The 27,303-nt window shown below is 47.5% G+C and overlaps 1 protein-coding gene and 1 long non-coding RNA gene across 3 annotated transcripts in view; one reads left to right on the top strand and one right to left on the bottom strand.

The window, feature by feature from the left end:
- The window catches only part of LOC138521907 (natural cytotoxicity triggering receptor 3-like), a 110,760-nt gene that overhangs the window by 4,632 nt on the left and 78,825 nt on the right, over positions 1-27,303 (bottom strand). Inside the window, exon 4 of one of the 2 annotated variants that reach the window (XM_069635067.1) lies at positions 17,160-17,200. The exons of the other annotated variant lie outside the window; for it this stretch is intronic. Coding sequence (XP_069491168.1) covers positions 17,160-17,200 — 41 coding nt within the window. The remainder of the gene's footprint in view (positions 1-17,159; positions 17,201-27,303) is intronic. 2 annotated transcript variants of the gene reach the window in all.
- Positions 1-27,303, top strand: part of LOC138521908 (uncharacterized) — a 62,936-nt gene that overhangs the window by 15,007 nt on the left and 20,626 nt on the right. The window lies entirely within an intron of this gene.

Raw genomic sequence — 27,303 nt, 5'->3', positions numbered from 1 at the left:
AAAAAATTGTACCTGACAAGGTGGAGACGCAAATAGGTCCGGTCCCCCCCCCACTACATCTACTATGTAAACCCTGGAAGGCTAATAGCTCCTCAGATATCTGGGGGGACTGTACATTTAAAATATGATAGATTATTTATAACACTCTTAATACCCAGAGGTTTCTAAGCGCGGTCCCGGGGATCGAACCTTTGTGGCTCCGTGTTGTGTTGCTTCGAAGGTGAGCACGTTGCCCCTGAGCTATCCTCCCGAGACCGAATTTGCACAGAGTACCTAAACTGGCGTCAAGTGATCATGACCCCAGGGTGGCACTTGTTAATAAATGTACACAGTGGCTTCGAGCTGTAAGAAGGTGCTCATTTGCAATACGAGAAGAAATCCTGAGCTGTAGAAGGTCACGAAAAAGGGGTAGCAGCATCCTAGATGCAGTTGCAATTGGCTTTCAGAGCTCAAATATTGCTAAGCGCGTGCCATCCACCCATGAACAGTTTAATCATACCCAGTGGCCATGATTTGGAAAGTTCATTAAGAAGGCCAGTGCTTTCGGGCCCGAATATCATTCCTCTTGGGAAAAGGTTAAAAGTCAACAGCCTCCAGCGAGACCACCATAGACAATGTCCAAGTAATGTTATTGTGTCCTTATCTATGGTTTTCCTGTGCTATGTTCCCAACTTCCTGTTTGTAAAGACTGGACCTGGGGTTCTTTCCCCAATATGGTTATAAATTGATTGAATGTGCTCCTTTTTCATTTATTTTCTCTTCCCCTCCTTTCTTCGCTTTTTAATGAAAATTGTACTGTTCTTATTTGTTTTGCAATACTTTTATGACGAACGCCGAAATAAATGTATTGAATGAGCGTGTAGAGCTAATATACAGGTAGATTCAAAGTTCAGCAGATTGTTTGAGCACCGCGGTCTCTAATAATAATTGACATTTATTTAGCACTACTAACCCTCAGGCATCTGAGCACTGGTTATTATTACCCAGGGTGTGTGCTGCTCATTTATCGACCGCAGAAGAAGGAAAGGCTGAGTTTGGCCCCGCCGGGATTCAAACCAGCAGCACCGGCAGGCTCTGCACAGATGTCAAAGCAAGGACTCCTCTCGCTGTGCTATCTGACCCCGCTGCCTCTGACCTTTGTATTTGGTTTTGTATTTATTTGTGACTTATATAGCACTTTACACCAAAGCACTGAACAGCGGACACACTTAAGAGTACAATAAAATGCAGGGTTAAAAACTAAAAAAATGTATTCATGGTTGTGAAGAAGATAGGTCTTAAGAGTAGAACGAAATAGAGAGTAAGAGGCAATAGAACGAAGAGATACGGGAAGAGCATTCCAGTGAGAAGGAGCTAGCAAAGTAAAAAAGTGAAATCGTGATTGGGCACGGGGGGGGGAGCGAGGAACTGATAATAGAAATTGAGACTGAGAAATAAGAACACGTGCAGGAGAATAAAAAGAGACAAGAGAGGAAGGATGAGAGGGGGCAAGGCCATAGAGAGATTTAAAGACAACAGAGAGAAAGTAAAATTTGAGACGAGAGTGAAATGAAAGCCAGCCCAAAAGAAGACAATGGCAGAGAAATGTAATCATGAGGGGAAAGTAGGTATAGGAGACGATTAGAAGAATTGAAAACAGACTTTAAAGGGGCCAAGCGAGAGACCGGGAGTCCAAACGGTGTGGCAGAGCAATACAATAAACGTGAAAACATAAGTGAAGATATCAGAATCTTGGTGGCATCAAATGTTAGAAAAGAACGAGATTTGTGAATGTTGAACAGATGATAGCGGCAAGCAAGCAATAGAGATTTGATGAGGAAAAAGATACATTACTATCAATATGAAGACCAAGATTACAAGCAGAAGATGAAATAGGTAGTTCTGAAGGAGGAAATGAGACAAACGAGGGTGAAGAAGGATATGGAATAGTGTTAGCAGAAAATACAGAACTTCAGTTTTAATAGCATTTAAGATGAGAAAATGATCCAACATCCAGGATTTACTAGCTAGAAGACAAAATTATTATGAACAGAAGATGAAAAGGAAGAAAAAGACAGAAATGATGGGATATTCCAAAAGATGAGATGATAGAAGCAAGGGGAGATGTGTACAGAGAGAAAAGAAAGGCCCTAAAACAGAACCTTGAGGAACGCCATGAAGAAGAGGTAGCGTTTCACACAAGGACCCACGCAAAGATACTGAATATGTTTGGTTAGATAAATATGAACGAAACCAAGATATAACAGAACCAGGGAACCCAAGAGAAGAAAGAGAAGATAGTAGAAGAGTATGATCCACAGTGTCAAAAGCCGCTGATAAATCCAATAGAACCAAAAGAGAAGAGTGTTTAGAGTAACAAGCAGAAAGGAGAGAGTCAAAAACAGAAAGGAGAGCGGTTTTAGTGGAGTGGAGAGGACGAAAGCGAGACTGGGAACAAGGAAGAATAGAGTTTTCAGTAACAAAAGTAGAAACCTGGGAATAGACAGGATACTCGAGAAGCTTAGAGAGATAGGGAAGAAGAGAAATGATTGGGAAATTAGCGGGAAAAGAGGGGTCAAGGGAAGATTTATTTGGAATGGGAAGAATGGAAGTGTGTTTAAATGAGAAAGGAAAGATTGAAGTAAGAAGAGAAATACTAAAGAGAGCAGGAAGATAGGAAACCTGCAAGGGATAGACCTTAGGAATAAGAAAAGAAGGAATCGGGTCAGAGGGAGAAACAGTAGGATGGGCACGAGCAAGTAAGGAAGAAGTCTCAGAATTAGAGATGAGATATCTGAGGCAGACAAGGAGATTGGGAAAGAAAAGCAGACAGTAGAGGAAGGGACGACGGCCACTCGAAGAGTGCCCACCTTTGAAAAGGTGAAGAAAAATCAGAGGCAGTTAGAATGGAGGTAAGTAAATAATCAGGAGAGTGGGGAGAAAGAAGGCCAGAAAGCGAGTGAAACTGCCGCCTAGTATGAGTAGATTGAGATTGCAAAAGTTCACAATAGTATGAGTGATTAGCATGTCTACATATGCAATATACTCAATACGACTCATAGTAGCATATTTACCTATATGTTCCCATGTCTACCCATCCACCCACATTTCTATGTCCACCCATCAATCCACCCACTTTTCTCTGTCCAGTCATCCACCACATTTCTCTGTCCACCCACACACGCATCCAGCCACATTTCTCTGTCCAGTCATCCACCACATTTCTCTGTCCACCCACACACGCATCCAGCCACATTTCTCTGTTCAGTCATCCACCACATTTCTCTGTCCACCCATCCACCCACATTTCTCTGTCCACCCACACACGCATCCAGCCACATTTCTCTGTCCAGTCATCCACCACATTTCTCTGTCCACCCACCCATCCACCCACATTTCTCTGTCCACCCACACACTCATCCAGCCACATTTCTCTGTTCAGTCATCCACCACATTTCTCTGTCCACCCACATACGCATCCAGCCACATTTCTCTGTCCCGTCATTCACCACATTTCTCTGTCCACCCACCCATCCACCCACATTTCTCTGTCCACCCACCCACATTTCTCTGTCCACCCACCCACGCATCCAGCCACATTTCTCTCTCCACCCACCCATCCACCCACATTTCTCTGTCCACCCACCCATCCCCATTTCTATGTCCACCCATCCATCCATCTACCCACTCGTCCACCCAAATATCCATCCATCCATCCATCCATCCATCCATCCATCCATCCATCCATCCATCCATCCATCCATCCTAGGATGTCTGCCAAAAAGCAGTTCACACGTGTGCCACAAGATAGCAAAGCCAAGACGCACCACTAACAAGAAGCAGACAACACCAACAGGAAGCAGCAGCACTCAGCACTCCGGAGAGACGATGAGCAGAATCTTCCAGCGGAGAGAGACAGCACCAACAGGAAGCAGCGGCACTCCGGAGAGACGTTGAGCAGAACCTTCTAGCGGAGAGAGACAGCACCAACAGGAAACAGCAGCACTCCAGAGAGACGGTGAGCAGAATCTTCCAGCAGAGAGACACAGCACCAACAGGAAGCAGCGGAACTCCGGAGAGACGGTAAGCAGAACCTTCCAGCGGAGAGAGAGAGCACCAACAGGAAGCAGAAACACTCCGGAGAGAGGGTGAGCAGAACCTTCCAGAGGAGAGAGACAGCACCAACAGGAAGCAGCGGCACTCCGGAGAGACGTTGAGCAGAACCTTCTAGCGGAGAGAGACAGCACCAACAGGAAACAGCAGCACTCCAGAGAGACGGTGAGCAGAATCTTCCAGCAGAGAGACACAGCACCAACAGGAAGCAGCGGAACTCCGGAGAGACGGTAAGCAGAACCTTCCAGCGGAGAGAGAGAGCACCAACAGGAAGCAGAAACACTCCGGAGAGAGGGTGAGCAGAACCTTTCAGCGGAGAGAGACAGCACCAACAGGAAGCAGCGTCACTCTGGAGAGACGGTAAGCAGAACCTTCCAGCTGAGAAAGAGAGCACCAACAGGGAGCAGAAACACTCTGGAGAGACGGTGAGCAGAACCTTCCAGCGGAGAGAGAGAGCACCAACAGGAAGCAGCAGCACTCCAGAGAGACGTTGAGCAGAAACTTCCACCAGAGAGAGACCGCACCAACAGGATGCAGCAGCACTCCGGAGAGACGGTGAGCAGAACCTTCCAGCGGAGAGAGACAGCACCAACAGGAAGCAGCGGCACTCCGAAAGACGTTGAGCAGAACCTTCCAGCGGAGAGAGACAGCACCAACAGGAAGCAGCAGCACTCTGGAGAGACGGTAAGCAGAACCTTCCAGTGGAGAGAGACAGCACCACCAGGAAGCAGAAACACTCCGGAGAGAGGGTGAGCAGAACCTTCCAGCGGAGAGAGACAGCACCAACAGGAAGCAGTGGCACTCCGGAGAGATGGTAAGCAGAACCTTCCAGCAGAGAGAGACAGCACCAACAGGAAGCAGAAACACTCCGGAGAGACGGTGAGCAGAACCTTCCAGCAGAGAGAGACAGCACCAACAGAATGCAGCAGCACTCCGGGAGATGGTGAGCAGAAACTTTCAGCAGAGAGAGAGAGCACCAACAGGAAGCAGAAACACTCCGGAGAGACAGTGAGCAGAACCTTCCAGCAGAGAGACACAGCACCAACAGGAAGCAGCGGAACTCCGGAGAGACGGTAAGCAGAACCTTCCACCGGAGAGAGACAGCACCAACAGGAAGCAGAAACACTCCGGAGAGAGGGTGAGCAGAACCTTCCAGCAGAGAGAGACAGCACCAACAGGAAGCAGCGGCACTCTGGAGAGACGATAAGCAGAACCTTCCACCGGAGAGAGACAGCACCAACAGGAAGCAGCGTCACTCTGGAGAGACGGTAAGCAGAACCTTCCAGCTGAGAAAGAGAGCACCAACAGGGAGCAGAAACACTCTGGAGAGACGGTGAGCAGAACCTTCCAGCGGAGAGAGACAGCACCAACAGGAAGCAGCAGCACTCTGGAGAGACGGTGAGCAGAACCTTCCAGCGGAGAGAGACAGCACCCACAGGAACCAGAAACACTCCGGAGAGAGGGTGAGCAGAACCTTCCAGCGGAGAGAGACAGCACCAACAGGAAGCAGTGGCACTCCGGAGAGATGGTAAGCAGAACCTTCCAGCGGAGAGAGACAGCACCAACAGGAAGCAGAAACACTCCAGAGAGACGGTGAGCAGAACCTTCCAGCGGAGAGAGACAGCACCAACAGGAAGCAGCGGCACTCTGGAGAGACGGTAAGCAGAACCTTCCAGCGGAGAGAGACAGCACCAACAGGAAGCAGTGGTACTCGAAAGACAGTGAGCAGAACCTTCCAGCGGAGAGAGACAGCATCATCAGGAAGCAGCGGCACTCCGGAGAGCCGGTAAGCAGAACCTTCCAGCGGAGAAAGTGAGCACCAACAGGAAGGAGAAACACTCCGGAGAGACGTTGAGCAGAACCTTCCAGCGGAGAGAGACAGCACCAACAGGACGCAGCAGCACTCCGGAGAGACGTTGAGCAGAACCTTCCAGTGGAGAGAGAGCACCAACCGCAAGCAGCAGCACTCCGGCGAGACGGTGAGCAGAACCTTTCAGCGGAGAGAGAGAGCACCAACAGGAAGCAGCAGCACTCCGCCGAGGCGGTGAGCAGAACCTTTCAGCAGAGAGAGACAGCACCAACAGGAAGCAGCAGCACTCCGAAGAGACGGTGAGCAGAACCTTTCAGCGGAGAGAGACGGCACCAACAGGAAGCAGCAGCACTCCGGAGAGACGGTGAGCAGAACCTTTCAGCGGAGAGAGACAGCACCAACAGGAAGCAGCAGCACTCCGGAGAGACAGTGGGCAGAACCTTTCAGCGGAGAGAGACAGCACAAGGAACAGCACTTGAACCTTTCAGCAACATCCGAGGGACAGCAACATTAGAGAGAAGGTGTTTCAGTACATCTGGGCATTTGGAGAGAGAGTCACAGATCAGAGCAAGTAGTCAGGACAGGAACAAGATCACACAACTCGGTGCTGCCCCATAGCGCTGGTGCCCTCTCCCCTTAAAGTGTAAAGCTTAGTCCTGCTGCTGCAAGGCAATGGCACTAACCCCCTCCCCCCACTAAGAACGCAGAACTCAGTGGTATTATACATGCGAGTAACGAACACTCACCTATCACATCCCTGCTTCCTCTAAACATGCAGGACTGCAACGCACACACATCTATCACAGCGCTGCCTACTCTAAACCTGCAGACGAGTAAAGCACATACACCTATCACAGCGCTTCCTCCTCTAATTATGCAGGTGAGTAAAGCACACACACCTATCACAGCACTGCCTCCACTAATCATGCAGGTGAGTAAAGCACACACACCTATCACAGCACTGCCTCCTCTAATCATGCAGGTGAGTAAAGCACACACACCTATCACAGCGCTTCCTCCACTAAACATGCAGTCGAGTAAAGCACAGAAACCCATCACACTGCTGCTTCTCTGATAATGCAGGTGAGGAAAGCATGCAAACCTATCACACTGCTGCCGCCTCCAATAATGCAGGTGAGTAAAGCACACATGGCTATCACAGCGCTTCCTCCTGTAAACATGCATGAGTGAAACGCACACACATCTATCACAGTGCTGCCTCCTCTAAACATTCAGACGAGTTAAGCATATACACCTATCACAGCGCTGCATCTTGCAAACATGCAGTTAAGTAAAGCACACCCACCTATCACACCACTGCCTCATCTAATCACGCAGGTGAGTAAAGCATACGCACCTATCAGACCGCTGCCTCCTCTAATCTCATCGGTTGATAAAGCACACACACCTATTACACTGCTGCCCCCTCGAATAATGCAGGTGAGTAAAGCAGAAAATACCTTTCACAGCACTGCCTCCCATAAACATGCAGGTGAGGAAAGCTCATACACCTATCACACCGTTGCCTCCACTAATCATGCAGTCGAGCAAAGCACACAGACGTATCACACTGTTGCCTCCCCTAATAATGCAGGTGAGGAAAGCATGCACACCTATCCAGTGGCGTAACACAAAATGTGGGGGCCCCCCTGCGAGCCATGCTTATGGGGCCCCCCCAACTCGGCAACAAATCACGGGGCGCGACACCCTCTCGGCCGGTCTAGATTGTCACGCTTGCGCAATATACACGAACGTGATGCTGAAGGGTTATGCCGCACACTGCTCTAGGAGAAAGATCTAAATATGCATTTTGATGCAATATACAGTACACTTTCTGAGAAAAATTGGCTACAAAGCCACAGTGTTTGCAATTCTTTTGTAGGGTAACACCAATCCAATACATGTAAGTCACTAACAGTGCACAGGAACATGAATGCTTTGCTATTAAAAATGCCATGCCACAATGAAAACATGTCCAACTGGCTGCACAATGTAGACCAGTGTAGACACGTAATAACATTTTTGTAATCACTCTTTAGCCACTGGAACGTTCCCCTCTCCACTTAGGCACTCCCTTGTGCACCCACTCCTCAAGAAGCCGGCTGCAGATCCTACCTGCCCGGCAAACTATTGTCCAATCTCCATCACACCTTTCTTGGCCAAACTCTTGGAAAAGCTTGCCATCTCCCAGCTTACTCTCCACACTGAATCTGTTGGTTGTCTCCATGACCATCAGTCTGGCTTCAGAGCTGCCAGAGGCACGGAAACGGCTCTCCTGAACACCCATGAAGATCTCCTCTCTAACCTTGATTCCAGCATTCCTTCTGTCCTCTGCTTTCGACACAGTCAACAACGCCATCCTGATCTATCGACTCCGTGAGAACCTGGGCATCACGGATCAGGCCCTGGAGTGACTGACCTCCTTCCTCTAGGACCACCCTCCCCCAGCCCCCAGGTCCAACCTGGTCTCTTCTCCCTCTCTCTACCTGTGGCATTCCCAGGGGCTCTATACTCTCACCCTGGTTTTTCAACCTCTACTTGGCCCCTTTGGCCCACCTGATCTCTACCTTCTCCTCTAACTTTCAGTGTTATGCTGATGACTCGGCTTTCCTTCAGGCTCCTCTCCCCTTTCACTCATTCCTGACTGTCTATCTGCGATTCAGGATTGGTGCGCTTCCAATGATCTCTGCCTTAATGCCAGTAAGACGGAGATCCTTCTCATTGGGACCATGGCACTGGCTTTCCCTCTCTCACTCTGGCCGTTCGCCTTGGGCCCTCTTCCTTCACCTTCCTGCGAGGCACAAAACCTTGGTGTCATCTTCTATGTCACTCTGTCTTTCTCTCCTCACATCTTGGATGTCACCAAGAAGTTCCACTAACAGCTGCTCCTCCTCAAAGGGACTCTTCCCTTTCTCACTTTCCACCAGAAGCTCACTGTCTCCAGAGCCCTGGTTCTCTCTAGGCTGGACTATTGCAACAGCCTCTTTCTCATTCTGCCTTCCTCTACTCTCTGTCATCTGCAACTCATCCAGAACAGGACTGCAAGACTTATCCATGGCCTCGAGCCCAGGGATCATATCTCTCCAGCCCTGAATTCTCTCCACTGGCTCCCGGTGGCTGCACGGATCAAGTTCAAGACCCTTTGGATTGTCCACAAGGCTTTCTGTGGCCGGGGCCCGCACTACATCCAATGCTCTCTTCCAAAATACCTTGCTTTTCGAGCCCTCCGCTCAGCTACCTCCAACTCTCTCAGGGTTAGATGCTTCATCAGGCAGAGAGTGGGGGGTAGATCTTGCCTCTGCAGGTGCCTCCCTCTGGAATGGCCTCCCTGCCCCTTCAAACTTGTGCCGGACCATCTGAAGTTTCGGAAGCAGCTCAAAACTTTCTCTCTCTCCCTCCCCTGCTGACCTACCTGTCTGCTGTACCAACCGGTTGCTTGGATACCCTCAGAGTCTCTCTGAGTCCAGGCTCTTTCTTGATCGATCACCCTTGCACTGTCTGTGCCTACCATGCACTTAGGGGCTGTAACTGTAACCCTGCAGCCCCTTGTTCGCCTTGCACTACCCATAGTCGCGCTGCCCTGGCTGCACTTACTCAGAGCATTGCAGGCCTGTGTTCCCCTCGCTTCTCCCTTGCACTTCCTCCCTCCCTTTCCTCTTGCATCTCTCGTTCTCACAATGACACAAGGCCTAGTGAGATCGTTTGTCTTGTCCTCCCTCTATCTTCCCTCCCTTGTCTTGTTGCTCATAGAAACATTTGTGTACAGGCGCGTTATAAATCACTTTTATCATATCATTTTATCACAGATACCCAGAAAAATATACAATGCTGCAGTAGGAAATGGCTAGACTGGCAGCACCCAATGCCAATCTAGCCAGGTAATTACACTTAGCAGGACTGCTTTATCAGAAATTCCCAGTTAAAAGAAAGTCATACCAAACTGAGGAATGACTAGACTGGCTGCACCAAAATGCCTCTCTAGCCACTTATACAACATATCATGCCTGCTTAGCCTGGACATAGACAATCATTATGATTTATCGCACAATCCCACCCCCCTCCCCACACATCCCCTCTCCCTCCCACCCCCTACCCCAACCTCCAAAATCAGCTCCTTGACCAAGTATTACCTCCACATCCCTCTTCCTTGTCCCAGAGCTTACGTATGAGGCTCCTTGCCTCATAGGTAAGAACTGGGTTGAGGAAGAGTGGAACTAGGAGTAATGATGATTACAGGTAGCTACGTCAGGCATTACCTCCATGTACCTCTACCTCATCCCAGTACTTGTTTATGAGGCAGAGTACACAAGTACTGCCTCATACATAAGTACTGGGACGAGGAAGAATAGGGCTAGGGGTAATCAAGGCATTAAACAAAAGTAGTGGCGCAACACCATTGAGTTGACTGGGCTTCAGCACCCCCCCCTGACATTTTGGGCTATGTTGACTCGACCTGGCTGACCTTGAGAGCAGTTGCCGGACAGGACAGGACACAGATGTTAAACGGCACCTGGGTTTTGCTGTTAATAAGGGCCCAGTAATTACCAAGGTAAAGCATTTCACTGCCAGTACCTGCATTCAAATGTCACATTTTTTAGGCAATTGAAATCGCCATGTAGGTCTAATACTTGCATGCCAGGGGAGTGATTGGAAGGGTAGAGACAGAATAGGAGACTTAAAGGAGAGAGTTAACTGCTTGTAACATTGAAGCTGCACTATGATAGTCTCAATAAAACGCTCAAAGAAGTTAGATGCCCCAACACAAATAAGTCTGCCCCTCCCTATCACCCGTGAAGTTAGCGCCTCTCCCAACATTTAAAGGGTTAGTCCCCCGAAATGTAGGTTTTGTTGTGCCCCTGTACACAAGCACACACACCATTCACCGTATACACACCTAGCCATCCATACATTTAAGTGTGCATTCTTTCACCATACAGGCACACCCAGGCAGCCATCCATACATTTAAGTGTGCACCCTTTCACCGTACACGCACACCCAGCGACCCATACATTTGTGTGCACCCTTTCACCATACACTCACACAGGCAGCCGCCTATACATTTAAGTTGGCACCCTTTCACCATACACTCACACACGCACACGTCATGGGGTTGAGGGGAGCCCCATTACTTCAAAAAGAAATCTGGGGTCATTACAGGTCTGGCGGTAACCGTGCCGGTGCTACCAGCGGGTTGCCGCCAGACCCGTAAAAAATTACAGGCGCCTGACTTCCCGGTGCCACCGGGCTCTTCCAAGTCCAGCGGCCGGGAAGTCAGGTGCAGGTAATTTCGGTAATCCCCATTCCTGTGGAGTCCCAGGGTTTGGGGACACGGAAGCACCGGCACCATTGTTAACGGTGCCGATGCTTCCGTGACGGGTCTGCCTACCGTGGCTGATGTGCCCGGCAGGGTCAGACCTGTCGGGCACAGCGGCCCCAGCAGGTAGACCTGTAATATGCCGAGCCGGAAACAACGGTGCCGGTAAGATTACCAGTCACTCTAACTTCATTAAGAAATTATTCAGTTAAGGACCGAACCATAACAGAAATAATTTCTTTATGAAGGCAGAGTGACTTCAAAAATAAACTATTTATTTTTTAAGTCATAGTGCCCCCCTACCTCGTGACATGGAGCCCTCCAGCCTAGGGTCTTCCATGTCATGGGTTGGGGGGAGCCCTCAGCTTCCAAAAAGAAAGTTTCTTTTTGTAGTCACTCTGCCTTCATAAAGAAATTATTTCTGTTGCAGAAATAATTTCTTCATTAATGCAGAGTGAATTCAAAACGAAACTTTTTTGGGCCCCCTCCCAGGACATGTGCTCGCGGGGACCCCCGCACTGCGGGGGTTGCGGGGGCCCCTGTTACGCCACTGCACCTATCACACTGCTGCCTCCTCTAATCATGTAGGTCAGTAAAGCACACACAGCTATCACAGCGCTTCCTCCTCTAAACATGCAGGAGTGAAAAGCACACACATCTATCAGGGTGCTGCCTCCTCTAAACATGCAGACAAATAAAGCCCACACACCTATCACACTGCCACCTGTAAACATGCAGGTGAGTAAAACACACACACCTATCACAGTGCTGCCTCCACTAAACACGTATTTATTTATTTATTTAATGTATTTGTAACGCGCTGGGAGCCAGAAGGCATCAGGGTGCACATGCACAGGAGGACGACAAAAAATAGGCAGTACAGAGTAAGGGGTGATCATAGAGTTTCTAAGTCTACTACTGGAAGAGTGTGGCCTTGAGTGTTTACCTGAAACTGGACAGGGTGTTCTCCTGTCTCAGGTCCCGAGGAAGAGAATTCCACAGCTGGGCGGCGCGGACTGGGAAAGAATGATCAAGGCCCCTTTCCTTTTTAAATGTTGGACATGAGACCAGGGCCAGATCGGAAGAAGGAATGCGTCTTCCTGGTGTGTAGGGCGTCATTGCAGATTTGAGATAGGAAGAGGCGCAGCCGCAGAGGCAGCCCTGAACAATGGGACAGGTTTTGCAATGAATGCGCTCCTGAAAGGCCAGCCAATGTAGGACTTTCCCATGTTTGGTGGTGTAGGCGAGTAAAGCACACAGATCCCTATCTCAGCTTCATCCTCTAATCAGGCAGGTGAGTAAAGAACACACACCTATCACACGGCTACCTCCTCTAAACATGGAGGTGAGCAAAGCACACACACTATCACAGCACTGTTCTTCTAATCATTAAGGTGAGTAAAGCACACACACCCATCACACTGCTGCCTCTTCTAATCGCACAACTGAGTATGGTACACACACCTATCACACTGCTGCCGTTTCTAACCATGCAAGTGAGTAAAAGTACACACACCTATAACAACACTGCCTCCACTAACCAAGCAGGTGAGTAAAGCACACACACCTATCACAGTGCTGCCTCCTCTAAACACGCAGACGAGTCAAAGCCCACTCACCTAAGACTCCGCTTCATCCTCTTCTAATCGTGCAAAACAGACACACTTATCACACCTCTGCCTCCTCTAATCGTGCAGGTGAGTAAAGCACACACCTATCACAGTGCTGCCTCCTCTAAACACGCAGACGAGTCAAAGCCCACTCGCCTAAGACTCCGCTTCATCCTCTTCTAATCGTGCAAAACAGACACACTTATCACACCTCTGCCTCCTCTAATCGTGCAGGTGAGTAAAGCACACACACCTATCACAGTGCTGCCTCCTCTAAACACGCAGACGAGTCAAAGCTCACTCGCCTAAGACTCCGCTTCATCCTCTTCTAATCGTGCAAAACAGACACACTTATCACACCTCTGCCTCCTCTAATCGTGCAGGTGAGTAAAGCACACACACCTATCACAGTGCTGCCTCCTCTAAACATGCAGGCGATTAAAGCACACACACCTTTCACAGGGCTGCCTCTTCTAATCATTCAGGTTAGTAAAGCACACACACCTATCACACCTCCTGTAAACACACAGGCACTCTGTCTGCCCACTTAGCTCCTGCTGCCACAGGCCACAGCATCACCAGCCTAAGACCCCCTCCACATTACCACAGCTTCCTATACAGCACAGGCCACAGCCCTAACAATACAGGGCAGGGCACAGCCCTACCAACACACAGCAGACCACAGCCTGACCTATATAGGACAGGTCACAGGCTGACCTTTTAATAGGGTAGAGCAGTGCTGCCTGATGACGATTTCTATGGGACTTCCAGAGTGAATCCGCTGCTTCTTGTCTGCGTAACATTTCCCGTCACTCCAATGAAAAGTATCAAAATCTGCTTTTTGTGTGATTTTAAAACTGTGAGGAAAATTGCAGAAACCTCAGAGCCTAACCACTCAGAGCCTGAGCCCTTAGAGCCTAACCCCTCAGAGCCTGACCCCTCAGTGCCTAACTCCTCAGAGTCTAACCCCTCAGAGTCTAACCCCTCATAGCCTGACCCCTCAGAGCCTGACCCCTCAGAGCCTGACCCCTCATAGCCTGACCCCTCATAGCCTAACCCCTCAGAGCCTAACCCCTCAGAGCCTGACCCTTCAGAGCCTGACCCCTCAGTGCCTAACTCCTCAGAGTCTTACCCCTCATAGCCTGACCCCTCAGAGCCTGACCCCTCATAGCCTAACCCCTCAGAGCCTAACCCCTCAGAGCCTGACCCTTCAGAGCCTGACCCCTCAGAGCCTGACCCCTCAGTGCCTAACTCCTCAGAGTCTAACCCCTCAGAGCCTGAGCCCTTAGAGCCTAACCCCTCAGAGCCTAACCCCTCAGAGCCTAACCCCTCAGAGCCTAACCCCTCATAGCCTGACCCCTCATAGCCTGACCCCTCATAGCCTGACCCCTCATAGCCTGACCCCTCAGAGCCTGACCCCTCAGAGCCTGACACTTCAGAGCCTGACTCCTCAGAGCCTGACCCCTCAGAGCCTGACCCCTCAGAGCCTGGCCCCTCAGAGCCTAACCCCTTAGAGCCTGACCCCTCAGAGCCTGATCCCTCGGGGTCTAACAGACCATTTAATAGGCTAGGCATTGTTTAGAAATACATTTTGAAATGCAGCGTTGGCCTTGTGATGGGTGCCGCTGCCTGGTACCCCCTCGTTTAGACAGTGCGATAAGTGAAACCAGCTGCCCCGATTCCATGCATTGCACGGTGTATATCTACTGAGAAGATTCTGGAAGCATAGCGCTGATATCATTGCAAAGGCGCTGTGAGTATACACCGCTATAAACGCATGGCCTTTTGGCCACCGGGTGTGCAGTGCCGCAGTGTGAAGCCCTTCCCTTATGGAAGACCTATTTTGCGAGTGGGGATTACCTTTACCAAACATACAATCACTGCCATCTGTTACATTGTTCAAATGACGTCGCTTTCAGCGTACACATTAATGGGGGAGTTGTGCCTACTGTGGACTTTGTTGGGAAAAGGGGGAAGCAGGTTTTGGATACAGAGCAGTCGCCGCACCTTCGGAACTAATTTTCACAAAATTGTGTGCAGTGTTTTGAATTTATTATGTTGTGAAAATAAATCTGCTGCCTTTTTATGCCCAAAAGAAGCATGTCTCATTCTGCACCTTACTGGGTGGGAAAGGAAAGGGGCAAAGAGAATGAGCAAGTGTGATGGTACAAAGATGGACAAATGCCCAGGTTATGGCATCGGGGTGTGGGGGTGCAGCAACGACAAATTTTCTCAAGGTGGGGCTCGGAAACTACATTTTTTCTCGAGGGAGGCGGGGGGCTTAGCATTAAAAAGCTTGAATACCACTGCTGTACAGGAGTAAAAATGGGAATTGTGTTTTTTTGTGTTGTAAATAAGAGAAAGGCATTGAGGGGCTGGGGCAGGGATGCCCCCTGCAACTAAGAAGAAAAAGGCATTGTGGGGGCGGAGAAAAAAGGAGAAGAGTAGGGGGCAGCGGCAAGGATGGGGGTACAGGAATGGCTGCCGCAAACAAGAAGAAGAAGAGAAGGGGCAGAAGCAAGGTCAGCGGGTGGGGTTGGGGGTCCATTGCAAAGAAGAAAAATAAGACAAGGGCGGGGGGTGGGGTTGAGGGCCGGGGTCACAGTCGTGTCCTCTGAAAACACGAAGAAAAAGTAGGACAGAGGCTAAGTTCACCCCTGCAAGCATAAACAAGCATTGGCAATGCCAACAGTTTGGGCTTTCATGTAGGCATGGGAGAGGCACTGCCAGGCACTGCTATGGTGGTATTAACAGGCCATCGCAGGTAGCAACTGCAAAATGATGCAAATACCTGGGCGTCTAATACTAGTGTCTGGCAAATGCATAATGCTTACATACAAGCTAAAACTGTTGGCTTTGTCAAAGCTTGTTTTAACAGGACTTCAGTGAAGGGCAAGCACAGGGCTTATGAATCGAGTGCCTAAAGGCAGACCCGGTGAAGACATTTGTATTACCCATAACGCATTTACAGTTCCAAGGAATCCATAACCCTGCTTTGAAAAAACACTGGCAGGCACTTTGAGTGCAAAGCATGGTAATGATTTCTCGCTAGCTGTACTTTAATGCAATAGTTTCGGCTTATATGTGGCACTTTGGCACCACCCAACAGCTAAAACTAAGAAGGGAGTCAGCGGCAGAAAATGCCAACACATGCAGCAGGAGGATAAGTAGCAATGTGGCAAGGGAGGGGGGTGAACCATGGTGATATGATAGGTTATTTATAACGCGCTTAATACCCAGAGGTTTCTAAGCACGGACCCGGGGATCGAACCTGTGCTGCTCTGTGTCGTTTTGCTTCCAAGGCAAGCACATTGCCCTTGAGCTATCCTCCGGATGGTGGACTCAACTTGATGATTATTGTGTAAACAATACATGTGAGAGGAGCAATTGGGAAAATACAAATTAAAAATAAAGCCAAGATGTAACATTCCACAATCTAACTGGGAACATCAATATGCTAACTCTAAACAGTGGAACAGTGAAAACACATAGGAGCTTACAGGACAAGAATGCTATGTATTCAAGCTTTGCCAAAGCAAATGGTTTGGGCGTTTACAGTTGCTTATTGCATTTTACATGTATAGGTAAGAATGTAGTAAATACTTGGGCTATGATTACCCCTACATTCCAAACGTGTCTGCAAGTTAACATTGGTTATGGACATAGTAGAAAGACTTCTCTTCACTGCTGTGTGCCCAGGTCTTTTTACTATGTCTATTAGTAAGGCTAAGTGTCCCCAAACAATATCTTCCAGACACGTGTGGCACGTTTAAAGTAAGCATGGTGATTTCAGTGGTGGCAGGGCAGAGGCAAGCTAAAGTGGGAGAGAACAGGGGTGAGATAGGGTGAGAGACAATGGGCAGGTGTGAGAATGGTCGGCGTGTGTGAGCGTGGTTGGGTTTATCGGTATGAGGGTGATGTAGAGAGGGTTGGGGTACAGCATGCAAGGTGGGGTGATGTAGAGAGGGATGCGTTAGAATGGGTGTGGCTGGAGCAGGAAGGATGAGTGTGTGAAAAAGCGAAGGAGTCTCAGGAGGATAGCTTAGGGGGAATGTGCTCCCCTTGGAAGCAAGATTACAGGAAGCAACACAGGTTCGATCCCTGGGTCCACCCTTAGAAACCTCTGGGTTTAATCGTGTTATAAATAACCTATCATATAATATGATATCTCGCTTTCCCTCTCTCTCTCACACACACAAGTAAGTAAAACTCGGCAATGACAAGATCTAATGGGGCAGATGTGAAATGGAAATAGCAGAGCATAGGTAGACCCCCGCACCCCCTTGCCCACAGTGGCTGAGCAGTGCAGAGATGCCAGAGAGAAGCTCTCACCTCCATTGAGTCCCTCTTCAGCTCCTGCTTGCTTTTGCTGGCTACAAAAAAAAAAAAGCATTGATTACCATCCTTGCTGTACACACTCGCTGTGCTCAGTGACACGCCGTGGCAGTGTCTGCATAAGCAGTGTCCTTTGCAAGGGCAGCGGAAGTGCTTGTGAAATAACTACAATAGCCCGCCTGTGGCTTTTTCAGCCTTGGCTTCCCTGCTCCCACCACAATGTTGTTTATTCTCACTTCTGTTGCATGGAGTGTGGGTGCATGTGTGTCATGTGACGCAGACCCGCAGCTACACAAAGAGAGGCTGGTAGAGTACAGGGGTTTGAAGGTTAAGTGGGTGGCGGAATTAGGGATTGAGTGACTGAGAGGCTGGCGGAGTGGGTTGTTGTATAAGTGAGTTAGTGGGGAAGTGAGTGAGTGGGCTGTTAATAGAGTGAGTGAGTGAGTGAGTGAGTGAGTGAGTGAGTGGGTGATTGAATATGTGAGTGAGTGGGTTGGTGAGAATGTGATTCAGTGATTGAATTGGAGACTATGCATGCAAGTATTTTGGTGAGTGATTCAGTGGGCGTTTCAGTTGGTGAATGAATGCATTGGTGAGTGAGTGGATGTGTGAGGTGGTGAATGAGTGGATGTGTGAGTGGGTGGGTAACTGAATGTGTGTGAGTGATTGGGTTAGTGTTTGAATGAGTGAGTGTGAGTTGTGAGTGAGTAGGATGTAATGTGAATGATTGATTGAATGAGTGAGCGAGTAGGTGAGTGGATGAGTGAGTGAGTGAGTTGGTGAGTGAGAAGTTTGATGAGCGAGAGAGAGAGTTGATACATGACTGACTTAGTGGTTTGGTGAGTGACTGTTGGTGAGTGAATGGGTGAGTGAGTGACTGAGTGAATGGGTAAGTGAGTGAGTAGGAGAGTGAGTGGTTTGTTGGATGAGTTGTGCAGTTGATGAGTGCATACAGGAATGTGATTTGGTGGGTGAATGCATTGCTGTGTGTGCTGGCGAGTGAGTGGGTGAGTAAGTGGTTGGGGAGTGACTGGGGTGTTTAGTGACTGGATGAGCGAGTGAGTTGGCAAGTGAGTTGAGTGGGCGATTGTGCAAGTTTTTGAATGACTGAGTGTGTGTTGATGAGACAGTAGGTAGGTTGGCGAGAGAGTGAGTTATTGAGTGAGTGGGTTGGGGACTTAGTGGATGAGTAGTGAGTGAATGATATGATATGATATGGCATTTATAACGCGCCTATACACAAGTATTTCAAGGCACGACGAGGCAAGGGAAGGGGAACAGAGGGAAGACAGACAACGATCCTACTAGGCCAGGTGTCATTCAGATCGCGCAAGTGCATGGGAAGAAGGAATGGGGAAAGTGCGGGGGGAAGGGGACAGTGCAGTACAAGGGATAAAAGAATAAATAATAAGTACAAGTACAGCCAGCAGGTGGCAAGTGCAAGGGTAAGTGCAGACAACAGGTGTAAGTGCTGGTAGTGCGACTGTAGGGAAACAGAAAACAGTCCCCAAATGAGGGGGTTGCCAGGAAGGCAGTGAAGGTGTGAAACTGGAGGGGCAGGGGACATAGGCCCGAGGTCAGAGGGTGGCCAGGTAACCAGTCCAGTTTCAGTTTAGTTTCAGCCAGGAGGTCAATGGGTGAGTGAGTGTATAGGCGAGTGAGTAGATGAGAGAGAAAGTGAGTGAGTGTGTTAGTCAGTAGAGGTGCACTCTTATGAAATGACATTTCTCGGAGGGCCAGGGATCAAATTAGAAGTCAGAGTGGCCAGGGTAGAGGCAGGGAGACTTATGAAAAGAAAAGATGTTTCAGGCTTTCTCCGTAGGAGAGTAGGCTGCTGGCAAGACTGGGTGGGTGGATGGGAGGTTGCTCCAGTGCATGGGCCCCTGGCTCCACACGTGGTAGAGGTTTTTATTCAGATGTAGAACATGTGGAGCGCCTGGGTATCTCCATTCCTGAGCTTTCAGTGAGAGACGGCGGTGGTGGAGTTCCCTGGGGGAGCCCCTTAGCACTGAGGAGAGAGGGGTAGAAGTATAGTAGTGGGTAGTGAGAGCCCCACATCACTAAAGGGTGAGTGGTAGAAGTGTAATGCATGCTTCATTCGTCTCCCAACCTCATTCTGTGATAGGTTGGTTTTTGGTGGGGATGAGGATGGAGCACGCGCACACTGGCGGCAGGGTTGGGGAGGTTGATGCTCATCCCGTCTGCCTGCATGTGAATGCACAGCGGGTAATTATTAATACTGCAATGTGAATGATGCCTACCCCTTATGTGAGGATGTAACACTGCTCCAAAAATAGAATACAAACGAACTAAGGCATGGGGTAAGCATATACCGTCATGCTATGCCAGATGGCAAGTGATTCATCCGTTCTATCTCACTCATATACCATATAGTCTTGGAGATTACCTGGTGGGTGGCGGGTGAGTCCTCTAGGGCAGCCGGTACATGGTTCACACCACTGAGGTGTCAGATCCGGGGTTTCCTATGTATTTGTGTTTGCCGGCACCAGGGATGGGATAGTGTACCAGGCGATGCCCCTGACCATAAAACCATCGACGGTGGCCCTATGGCTGCCTCTTGGTCTTCACTCGGGGGGCTGGCAGGGGGGGTCACCTTGTCCAGGATCCCTTTCAGTTTCTTCTTTTGCTGGGTGGCACTGTGGGGTGCATTTAAAGGCCCAAAACAGAACTCCCTTTCACATGAATAGCAAGAATTTAAACACTGAAACAAAAAAGGCCTGGATTTTGTTTTTGTTTTTCAAGTAAAATTAAAGAGCCATGGGGAAAGGGGCCTACCTGTCATTACCTATGGACAAGCAGCATTTTAATTTACAAAAGAAGAAGGAATCAAAGATCCTTGTCAAATGGAAAACAGGATTTTTAAACATTGAAAACAAAAACGGCCTGCACATTGTGTGCAAATAAAAACGGCTTTAAAAAAAACAAAAGTGGAAAAAAAAATGCTGCTCACAGAAAAATGTCAGGAAAACAAAACATGATGTGTGGGTTGACAAAAGCAATGTATATTATGTTTCACCTACAAAACTCCAGTGACATTTGAAGAGCCACTTTGTCTTCATGGAAACTGTCAGCTCAAGGGAGATCCTGTTTCTGGCTGTGGGCAAAACTTCAAAAAGGAAAACTCCCACTTCCAGCCTGGATGTCACATCTCCCATCTAATGACCATCCACAATAAAAATGTGCTGCTAAAGGTGTCAAAATTCAATGTTTCCCAGACCTGCTGGCTGGGAAAGCAGGGACTTCAATGAAATTCGCCCTTGGCTCGAGCGCGGCTAATATGTCTGAAAATGGGGGCTGCAACTTCAAAGAGCAAACTACCACATAAAGATTCACAATTAAGTGAAAAGGACTATTATCATTTAGTACTTTTTCTCAGACATCGTAAGGCGGATTGATTTAATTTTTGTACCATTTTTTATGTAATTTCTACTCAATTTTGGGGATATAAAATGCATCTACTTTTGACTCTGGGAACTGTAATGGCCTGTTATACTAGGTTTCTGACTGATCTGAACATGTTCCAAATCTGAGAGTTGGTGAACGGGTGGAAAATGAAATCAAGGATATGCTTAATAACTTACATATTCATAACTGTTGTGCTTTTTATGGCAATGGCAGACATGTGCCACATGGCCATGCTACATCGTACCGATTTGGTGGTTGGCTTATCTAATGCTCCATGATCAGCTAAAACAGAAAATATGTTTAGTATGGCAGTTGCTAGTAAAATTATGAAGTTGTGATACATATCTAGTTTTTGCCAAAAAGTTGAAAGGAGAACAAAGTGTTAAACTGTAATTATATAGTGCCTCCTTATTATTTATATTGGCCCAAGCCCATTCGCGCTACACGGAAACACGCGTTGCAAAGTTCTGATTTTTGGGTTAACTTCACCGCCATTTTAAGATTCATCCGCCATTTGGATTTCAACTCGTATTCTACGTTCTAAAATGGTGGGCTGTGTTTTCGACTTGCAGCCAAGGCTTACGACCTTTGAGTTCTGTTAATGTTTGGGTTGTCCGAGAACCGACTGTTTAAACTGAGCAAAGAGACCTTGTGCTTCATATGAACTGTCATTCAAGTGTTGTCTGCGCTCACAAGCCTCATCCTTGTATAAACATTGGGACAATGAAGGACAAACCTCGAGCATATGCTTTAGCTGAACTACATTGTAGAAACTCTTGAAATAAGGCTTACAGCGGGATCCGAGAACATACACCACTATTGTGTCTTCATGGAAGTACAAACTTATGTAATCCTTTGCATAATATTGTAAAATCTGTATGTGAACTAGGCACAAACTCTAGACCACAAATTATTAACGTGAAGAGAGGCTGAACAATATTTTAGGAAATGTATAAAAATGCTACTGTTTGGATGTCCAGCACTCTCTCTCTCCTCTCTGTGTCAGCTGGTACACACTGCGAGGTGTTGGGAGCCAGATAGCTATCTGTTTTGCTTTGTAAACTGTACAGTAATAAAAGATACTTGTATCTTTTCAGCCCGTGATTGGTGTATTTCATTTGTGGTACTCAGCCTCGATATTTCTTTGTTCTTTGAGATGGTGCCTGAATAGGGACCCTCAAGATTGATGCCACCTCATTGAAAAGTAGACACGGCTATCAGACCGGGATTGGACGGTGAGAAAAAGGGGGCCCCTTTTGGATGAGACGCAACACCTCAACAGTACTGCACAATCCGATCCCTCGACAGTGAGCATGCGGTCCGAGATGGCATCTTGACGAGGGTCCATATATCGAGGCGGGCAGTTTTGCCGAAATCACCAACCAAGAGGGTCCTTTGTAATCCGATCGGACCCCCTAGTCCTTTGAATCAGGTGAGTTGTGCTCCGATTCCTAAGTATTCTGATATTTGGTTGCAGATTTGTACTCATGAGCACAAACGATGCCAGGTAACACCAGTAATCTGACATGCCTGGGAAATTGTCTGCCTGTTTCAGGGGATTATTCCACAGAGACAGACAATCTTTGGAATTGGGCCGACTGGCGCCACAGGAGGGGTCGCCGGCATGTACTATGTACTGGAAGTACGGCATTGGTAGTATAGTATTCAACGATATTTGGCACAGACAAACTAGATATGCTTCCAAATTTCAGTGGCCAGTCAATGGTAGTTTTGAGATTGCCTGAATAGAGTATTTAGAGTCCATATTGTTAAAGAAAAAAGCTAGACCTGCGGCATTTGATGTAATTCAAAATTGGAAAAAAGAAGCTATGCAGCAAAAGAGTAAAGAGAAGCATGCACGTCGTCATATGTCAAATTCAGAAAAGGCATTATTGTATGATCAACAAAAATGGTCAGAGTCTGTTAGAAACATGGATAGGGATTTTCAACTTTGTATTCAGAAAATATATCCGTTTAAAGATTTTCATGCCTCAGATGAGCTAATTGATAAACTTTTAAATGAATATAGGCCTGGTGCCACTGCACCACCTCCTTATGTACCTATTCCTACTGTCTTACCTCTTCCCGCTGTCACTTCTCTTCCTGTAGAAATTCCTGTTCTTCCTGGTGCTCCTCTGCCGCCAGTTATTGCTCCTCTTCCTGTTGTTGTTCCTCTGCTTGTACCTCCACCTTTACCGACTGTTACTGTTCCAGTAATTCCGTCTTTGTTGCCAGCTGTAGTATCTCCACTACCTGTTGTACAGGATTTGCCTACTCTGTCTTTCTCAAGCGGTTCTGCTCCACTTGTAGCTGTTGGAGGGGCAAGTGCTGAATCAAAGGTTGTGACTCGGAGCACAGTTTCTAAAGATAAGAGGAGTGATTTGAATGGATGGGCTAAGCAATGCATAGAGAAAGGTGAAAAATCTATTGTCTTAGGTACACTCCTTAATCTAGAAAGTATTCCCGAACAGAATGTCTTTATTGAGGGGATGGGGATATACTTGGCTGTAATGCGGAACAATTTGGCGGACACGGATGTCCCACAGGGGTTGAGGGATTTGAACATTTTAGCCTGTTGAAGAGATACTGCAGAAAAAGTATATGAGCATGTCGAGACGGTTTTTGAGTTAAGAAGGGAGTTAGAATGGTTACAGAACGATGAAATAGATGGTCATAGTTTGCATGCTTTTTACGTGCAGAAACGGTTCCTTCCTCCTTGTAAGTCAACGAGTAAAGAGACGCAAATTTGCACGAGGGATGCACTTAGATGGATTTCAGATATGTCGATATTTCCCATAGAAGTATATGATACGTATAGTCAGTATACTCCAGAAATGAAGGGGAAAGTGTTACAGGTAATGGTAGAATACCTGCAGGATGAGTGTATAAAGAAAAAGATTTGTTGTCCCGCAGAATTATTCAATATTTATGAAAGAGCTTTTGCACCTGATACTGTTTCCACCACTTTAGTGCTCGGTTTGGCTCTGTTGCTTAGTAAACGTTCAGATTTGCCTACTTCTCAGTTGCCAATGAGAGAGGTTCCTCCGACATTTGTTCCTAAAGTTGAGATTCCAGCTAATGTCGCAGCAGGTACATCAGCCGTCACTATTGAAGCTCACTATCTATCGCAATTTGTTCACGTTCCGTTCTCCAGACAGGAAGTGAATACTATTAGACAGTCAATTCCAGACATTAGGAAAAATCCAAAAGGGTTTTACAAAGAAATAGAATCTGTCCTGCATTCGTCAGTTTTCACTTTGGGTGATATAGATTTGTTGTTTCCCGTGATCCTACCTGCTGATTTATGGAAACAGATTATGACTATAGATGATCCAGCAGGGTTAGGTGACACGTGGGTTAACTTTGTAAGGATAGACGGAGAAAGGAAAGCTGGTGAGAGACCACCGCAAGTGATACTGACCTTGCCAGTCAGAATAGTAACAAAATTAAAAACGTTGGTTCCCGAGAGAAGGATTGTTTGGGACAAACTCACTGCTTGTACCCAAGGAAAATCTGAAGGTGCTACTGAATTCTTTAATCGGTTCAAACAAGTATTCTCAGATTTTAGCAGACAGGATTTAAGCACCGAGTCAGGGAAAAGATTGTTTGTGGATAGGTTTGTGTGTGGATTGTTGCCTGATATCCTCTCACAAATTATGACTTCCGAGAGTGCTTGGCAAGCTAAATCACAGTCCGAAGTATTGCATATGGACCAGTATTACATAAATAGAGTCAATAATGAAAAAGAAAGGATTGAAAAGAAAAGGGGAGATTTAAAAACCAAAGCATTATTGCAAAAGATGGTCAGAGCACCTAGAGGTGGGAGTACACAGTTTCAAGGTCAATTTGTTCCACAAGGTAATGCTCCGTTGGGTCCTGTACACACAAACCAATGTATTTATTGCAGACAAGAGGGTCATTGAAGAGCACAATGCCTGATCCTTCAGCAAAGGTCGAATAACACATATGGTGTCATGGGTAGATGATCCAGAGGCCGTCCTGGGGTAGGGGGTCCTGGTAGAAGCCAGTTTGCTCAAAATTCACAGTCATTCTCACAAGACAATCAGCAACCTAGTATAGATAGCAGAAATATTTTTGATAATCCTTCAACTGCCTATCTTTCTGAAGATCTTGCCTTCGACGATATACTGTTTCGTTAGGACAGCCCGAAGCAGGTCTGTAACCGACGCCTATTCCCGTTAATCAGAAAAGTCCCTACGTTGAGATGACGGTGGGGAATAGGAAGCATAGGAAGTGTTCCATTGATCATTCGCGGGTTCCAGACATCCCACTGTCAGGGCAGAATAACGTTTCTGTAGGGTTTTCTGGCACACCAGTGGTTAGTCCGGTTTTCACGGCCGGTATCGATTTCACTGGGCCCATTCACAGATCACTGTGTGTTTCTTCTGACAACGAACGGTGGAGAGAATTTGATGGGGTTGAATCTGTTGAAGGAATTAAATGCTGTAATTCATTGTTCTTCAGATGGAGTGCGTTTGACGATTTCACCCCAGCAATCTTCTGCCTCACAGATTTTGACTAGACCTTTGCTGCCAGAATTTAGTGAAGTTCCGGCATGTTTATGGGTGGTTGACGACAATGATGTTGGTATTTTGCAAATTGAGCCTGTTAAAATTGTTTTGAAACCAGTTGCCACAAATTCCACAATATAAGATTTCAGTTGATGGTGAGCAAGCTTTGAAGAGTATAGTCTCCGACTTTGTACATTGTGGGGTAATTGAAGAAATTGCAGGAAGTTTGTGCAATAGCCTGATTTTACCAGTGTATAAGAAAGGGGATAATGTGATTCCTTTTCATTTCATTATCGATTGCACGCTATCAATAAGATTGTTGCTCCACAATTCCCAATTTTGCCTGATGTAACTACGATATTAACAATGATCCCAGTTTCTGCTACTCATTTTAGTGTGGTGGATCTTTAAAATTCCTTCTTTAGCATTCCCATACAAGTGGATAGTAGTTATTTGTTCACGTTCACCTTAGGGGGACGCTCGTTTACATTTACCTGTGCACCACAAGGGTACACGGAGAGTCCGAGCATTTATAGTAGGGCTTTGAAAGAGCAGCTCGATACACTTGAGTTGCCTTCCACTTGCATCGGGAAGCAACAACACACTGTTCGCAGATCACTCAGTGCCTGGAGTCTTAATGTACGATCGGCATCCACGGCACTAGACTTACAGCACAGCACGGCTGTGCCCACAGGAAACAACTGTTGAGCTAGTCCTTTGCCACTCTTGCTGAAACAAAAGTAAGTGGCCGGGACCGGAAAAGCTATCTTCAATCAAGATAAATCACGTGGTCAGGAGATCACCAACAAACGAACTTAAGGAGTCTGTTGCAGAAACTTCCCGGAACAAGCTTCGGGGAACAATGCTTGTCGCTATCTCTACTCGTACAGAGCAACCAATCGATTGTGTGGCTAACAAAGACATTGGACAGAAAAATTCATGGTCTGTGAGGACGTACTGTTTTCTTGTAATTATGTTAACTGGTCTGACAGTAGTAATTGCTCTTGGGTTTTGGTATATTGAAGGGGTGCGTCCACTTGAAACTTTGATACTCACTGAGAGTGTTCCCACTATGTCTTCTTCTTTCGTGCATCTGCACACTCTATCTTCTAGGGATCCCCAACACAGACAGAGTTATCACAACAATACTCTTTTGTTAATCATGAATGCGACCCATGCGATTTTGAACAGAACTAATTGCTGGATATGTTTGCATTTGCCACAACACGGGGGAAAAAGGGTTGGGCTGGTATATTCATCCTTTGCCTCTAACTACTGCATGCTACGCCTCTCTAAGGGCACTATTCTTTGGTCGTTGGAATAATAGCATCTCAGGGAACTTCAACGGGGCAAATTTGAATGAATTTGAAAGGCGAGTTCGGATGCCCCTGGGATGTTCCCTCTTTGTGAATAGGAGCAAGCTTAATGTTGCTTCTGTTAGGCCTTCCGATAGACTTTCTAGACCTTTCCAATCGCTAATTTCTTTCAAGATGGCTCCCGTAGGCAACCGGCATACCACGCCTCCTTCTTACACTATCAATCAAAGCCCCAACTCTGTTTCCTTCTGCATACAAAGGAACATTTGTACTGTGACGAGGATGAGTAGGACTAGGCGTAATGAAGATTACGGTTGAGTAATCAGAGCATTACCTCCACGTCCACTCTTCCTCGTCCCATTACTTACCTCATGAGGTATACCAAAGCAGCAACGGGGAAAAGGTCCCAATGAGAAACAGAGACAAAAAAGGGCAAGACGGTAACCCACAACAACTATTCGGAGAGAACGGATCCCAAGGCCAACTACTTGGACCGTGAGCTGGGTACCAAAGTCCTAACCATGCAAACCTGGACAGGAGGACACAGGAATGGCAACTGATACCCCCCTGCAGAAGGAGCCCATTACCCAGGAAGCCGAACCCTACCGGTCCCATACACCTCTGAGAAGATAGCAACGAGGAGCCAGGGAAAACCGCCAGTCACTGCACTTGCACCAGAGGAAATTCACAGGACGTTGAAGCATGCCTGCGGCGCCATATAACAGCATGCTTGTCAGCCCACAAAAAGATCCGACCTATCAAAAGGAAGATACAGGACAGCCCAGAAGTCCAGCAGACCATGGCCCCCTCAGCCGACAGAGGAGCCACCAGGCTGGCGTCAAAAGGGCAGAGTACTGTCACAAGTAA

The sequence above is a fragment of the Ambystoma mexicanum genome, chromosome 13, assembly GCF_040938575.1.
Source record: "Ambystoma mexicanum isolate Mex_15411 chromosome 13, UKY_AmexF1_1, whole genome shotgun sequence".
Lineage (NCBI taxonomy): Eukaryota > Metazoa > Chordata > Amphibia > Caudata > Ambystomatidae > Ambystoma > Ambystoma mexicanum.
The sequence above is the reverse complement of the archived record's forward strand: the minus strand, read 5'-3'. Positions and strand labels throughout refer to the sequence as shown.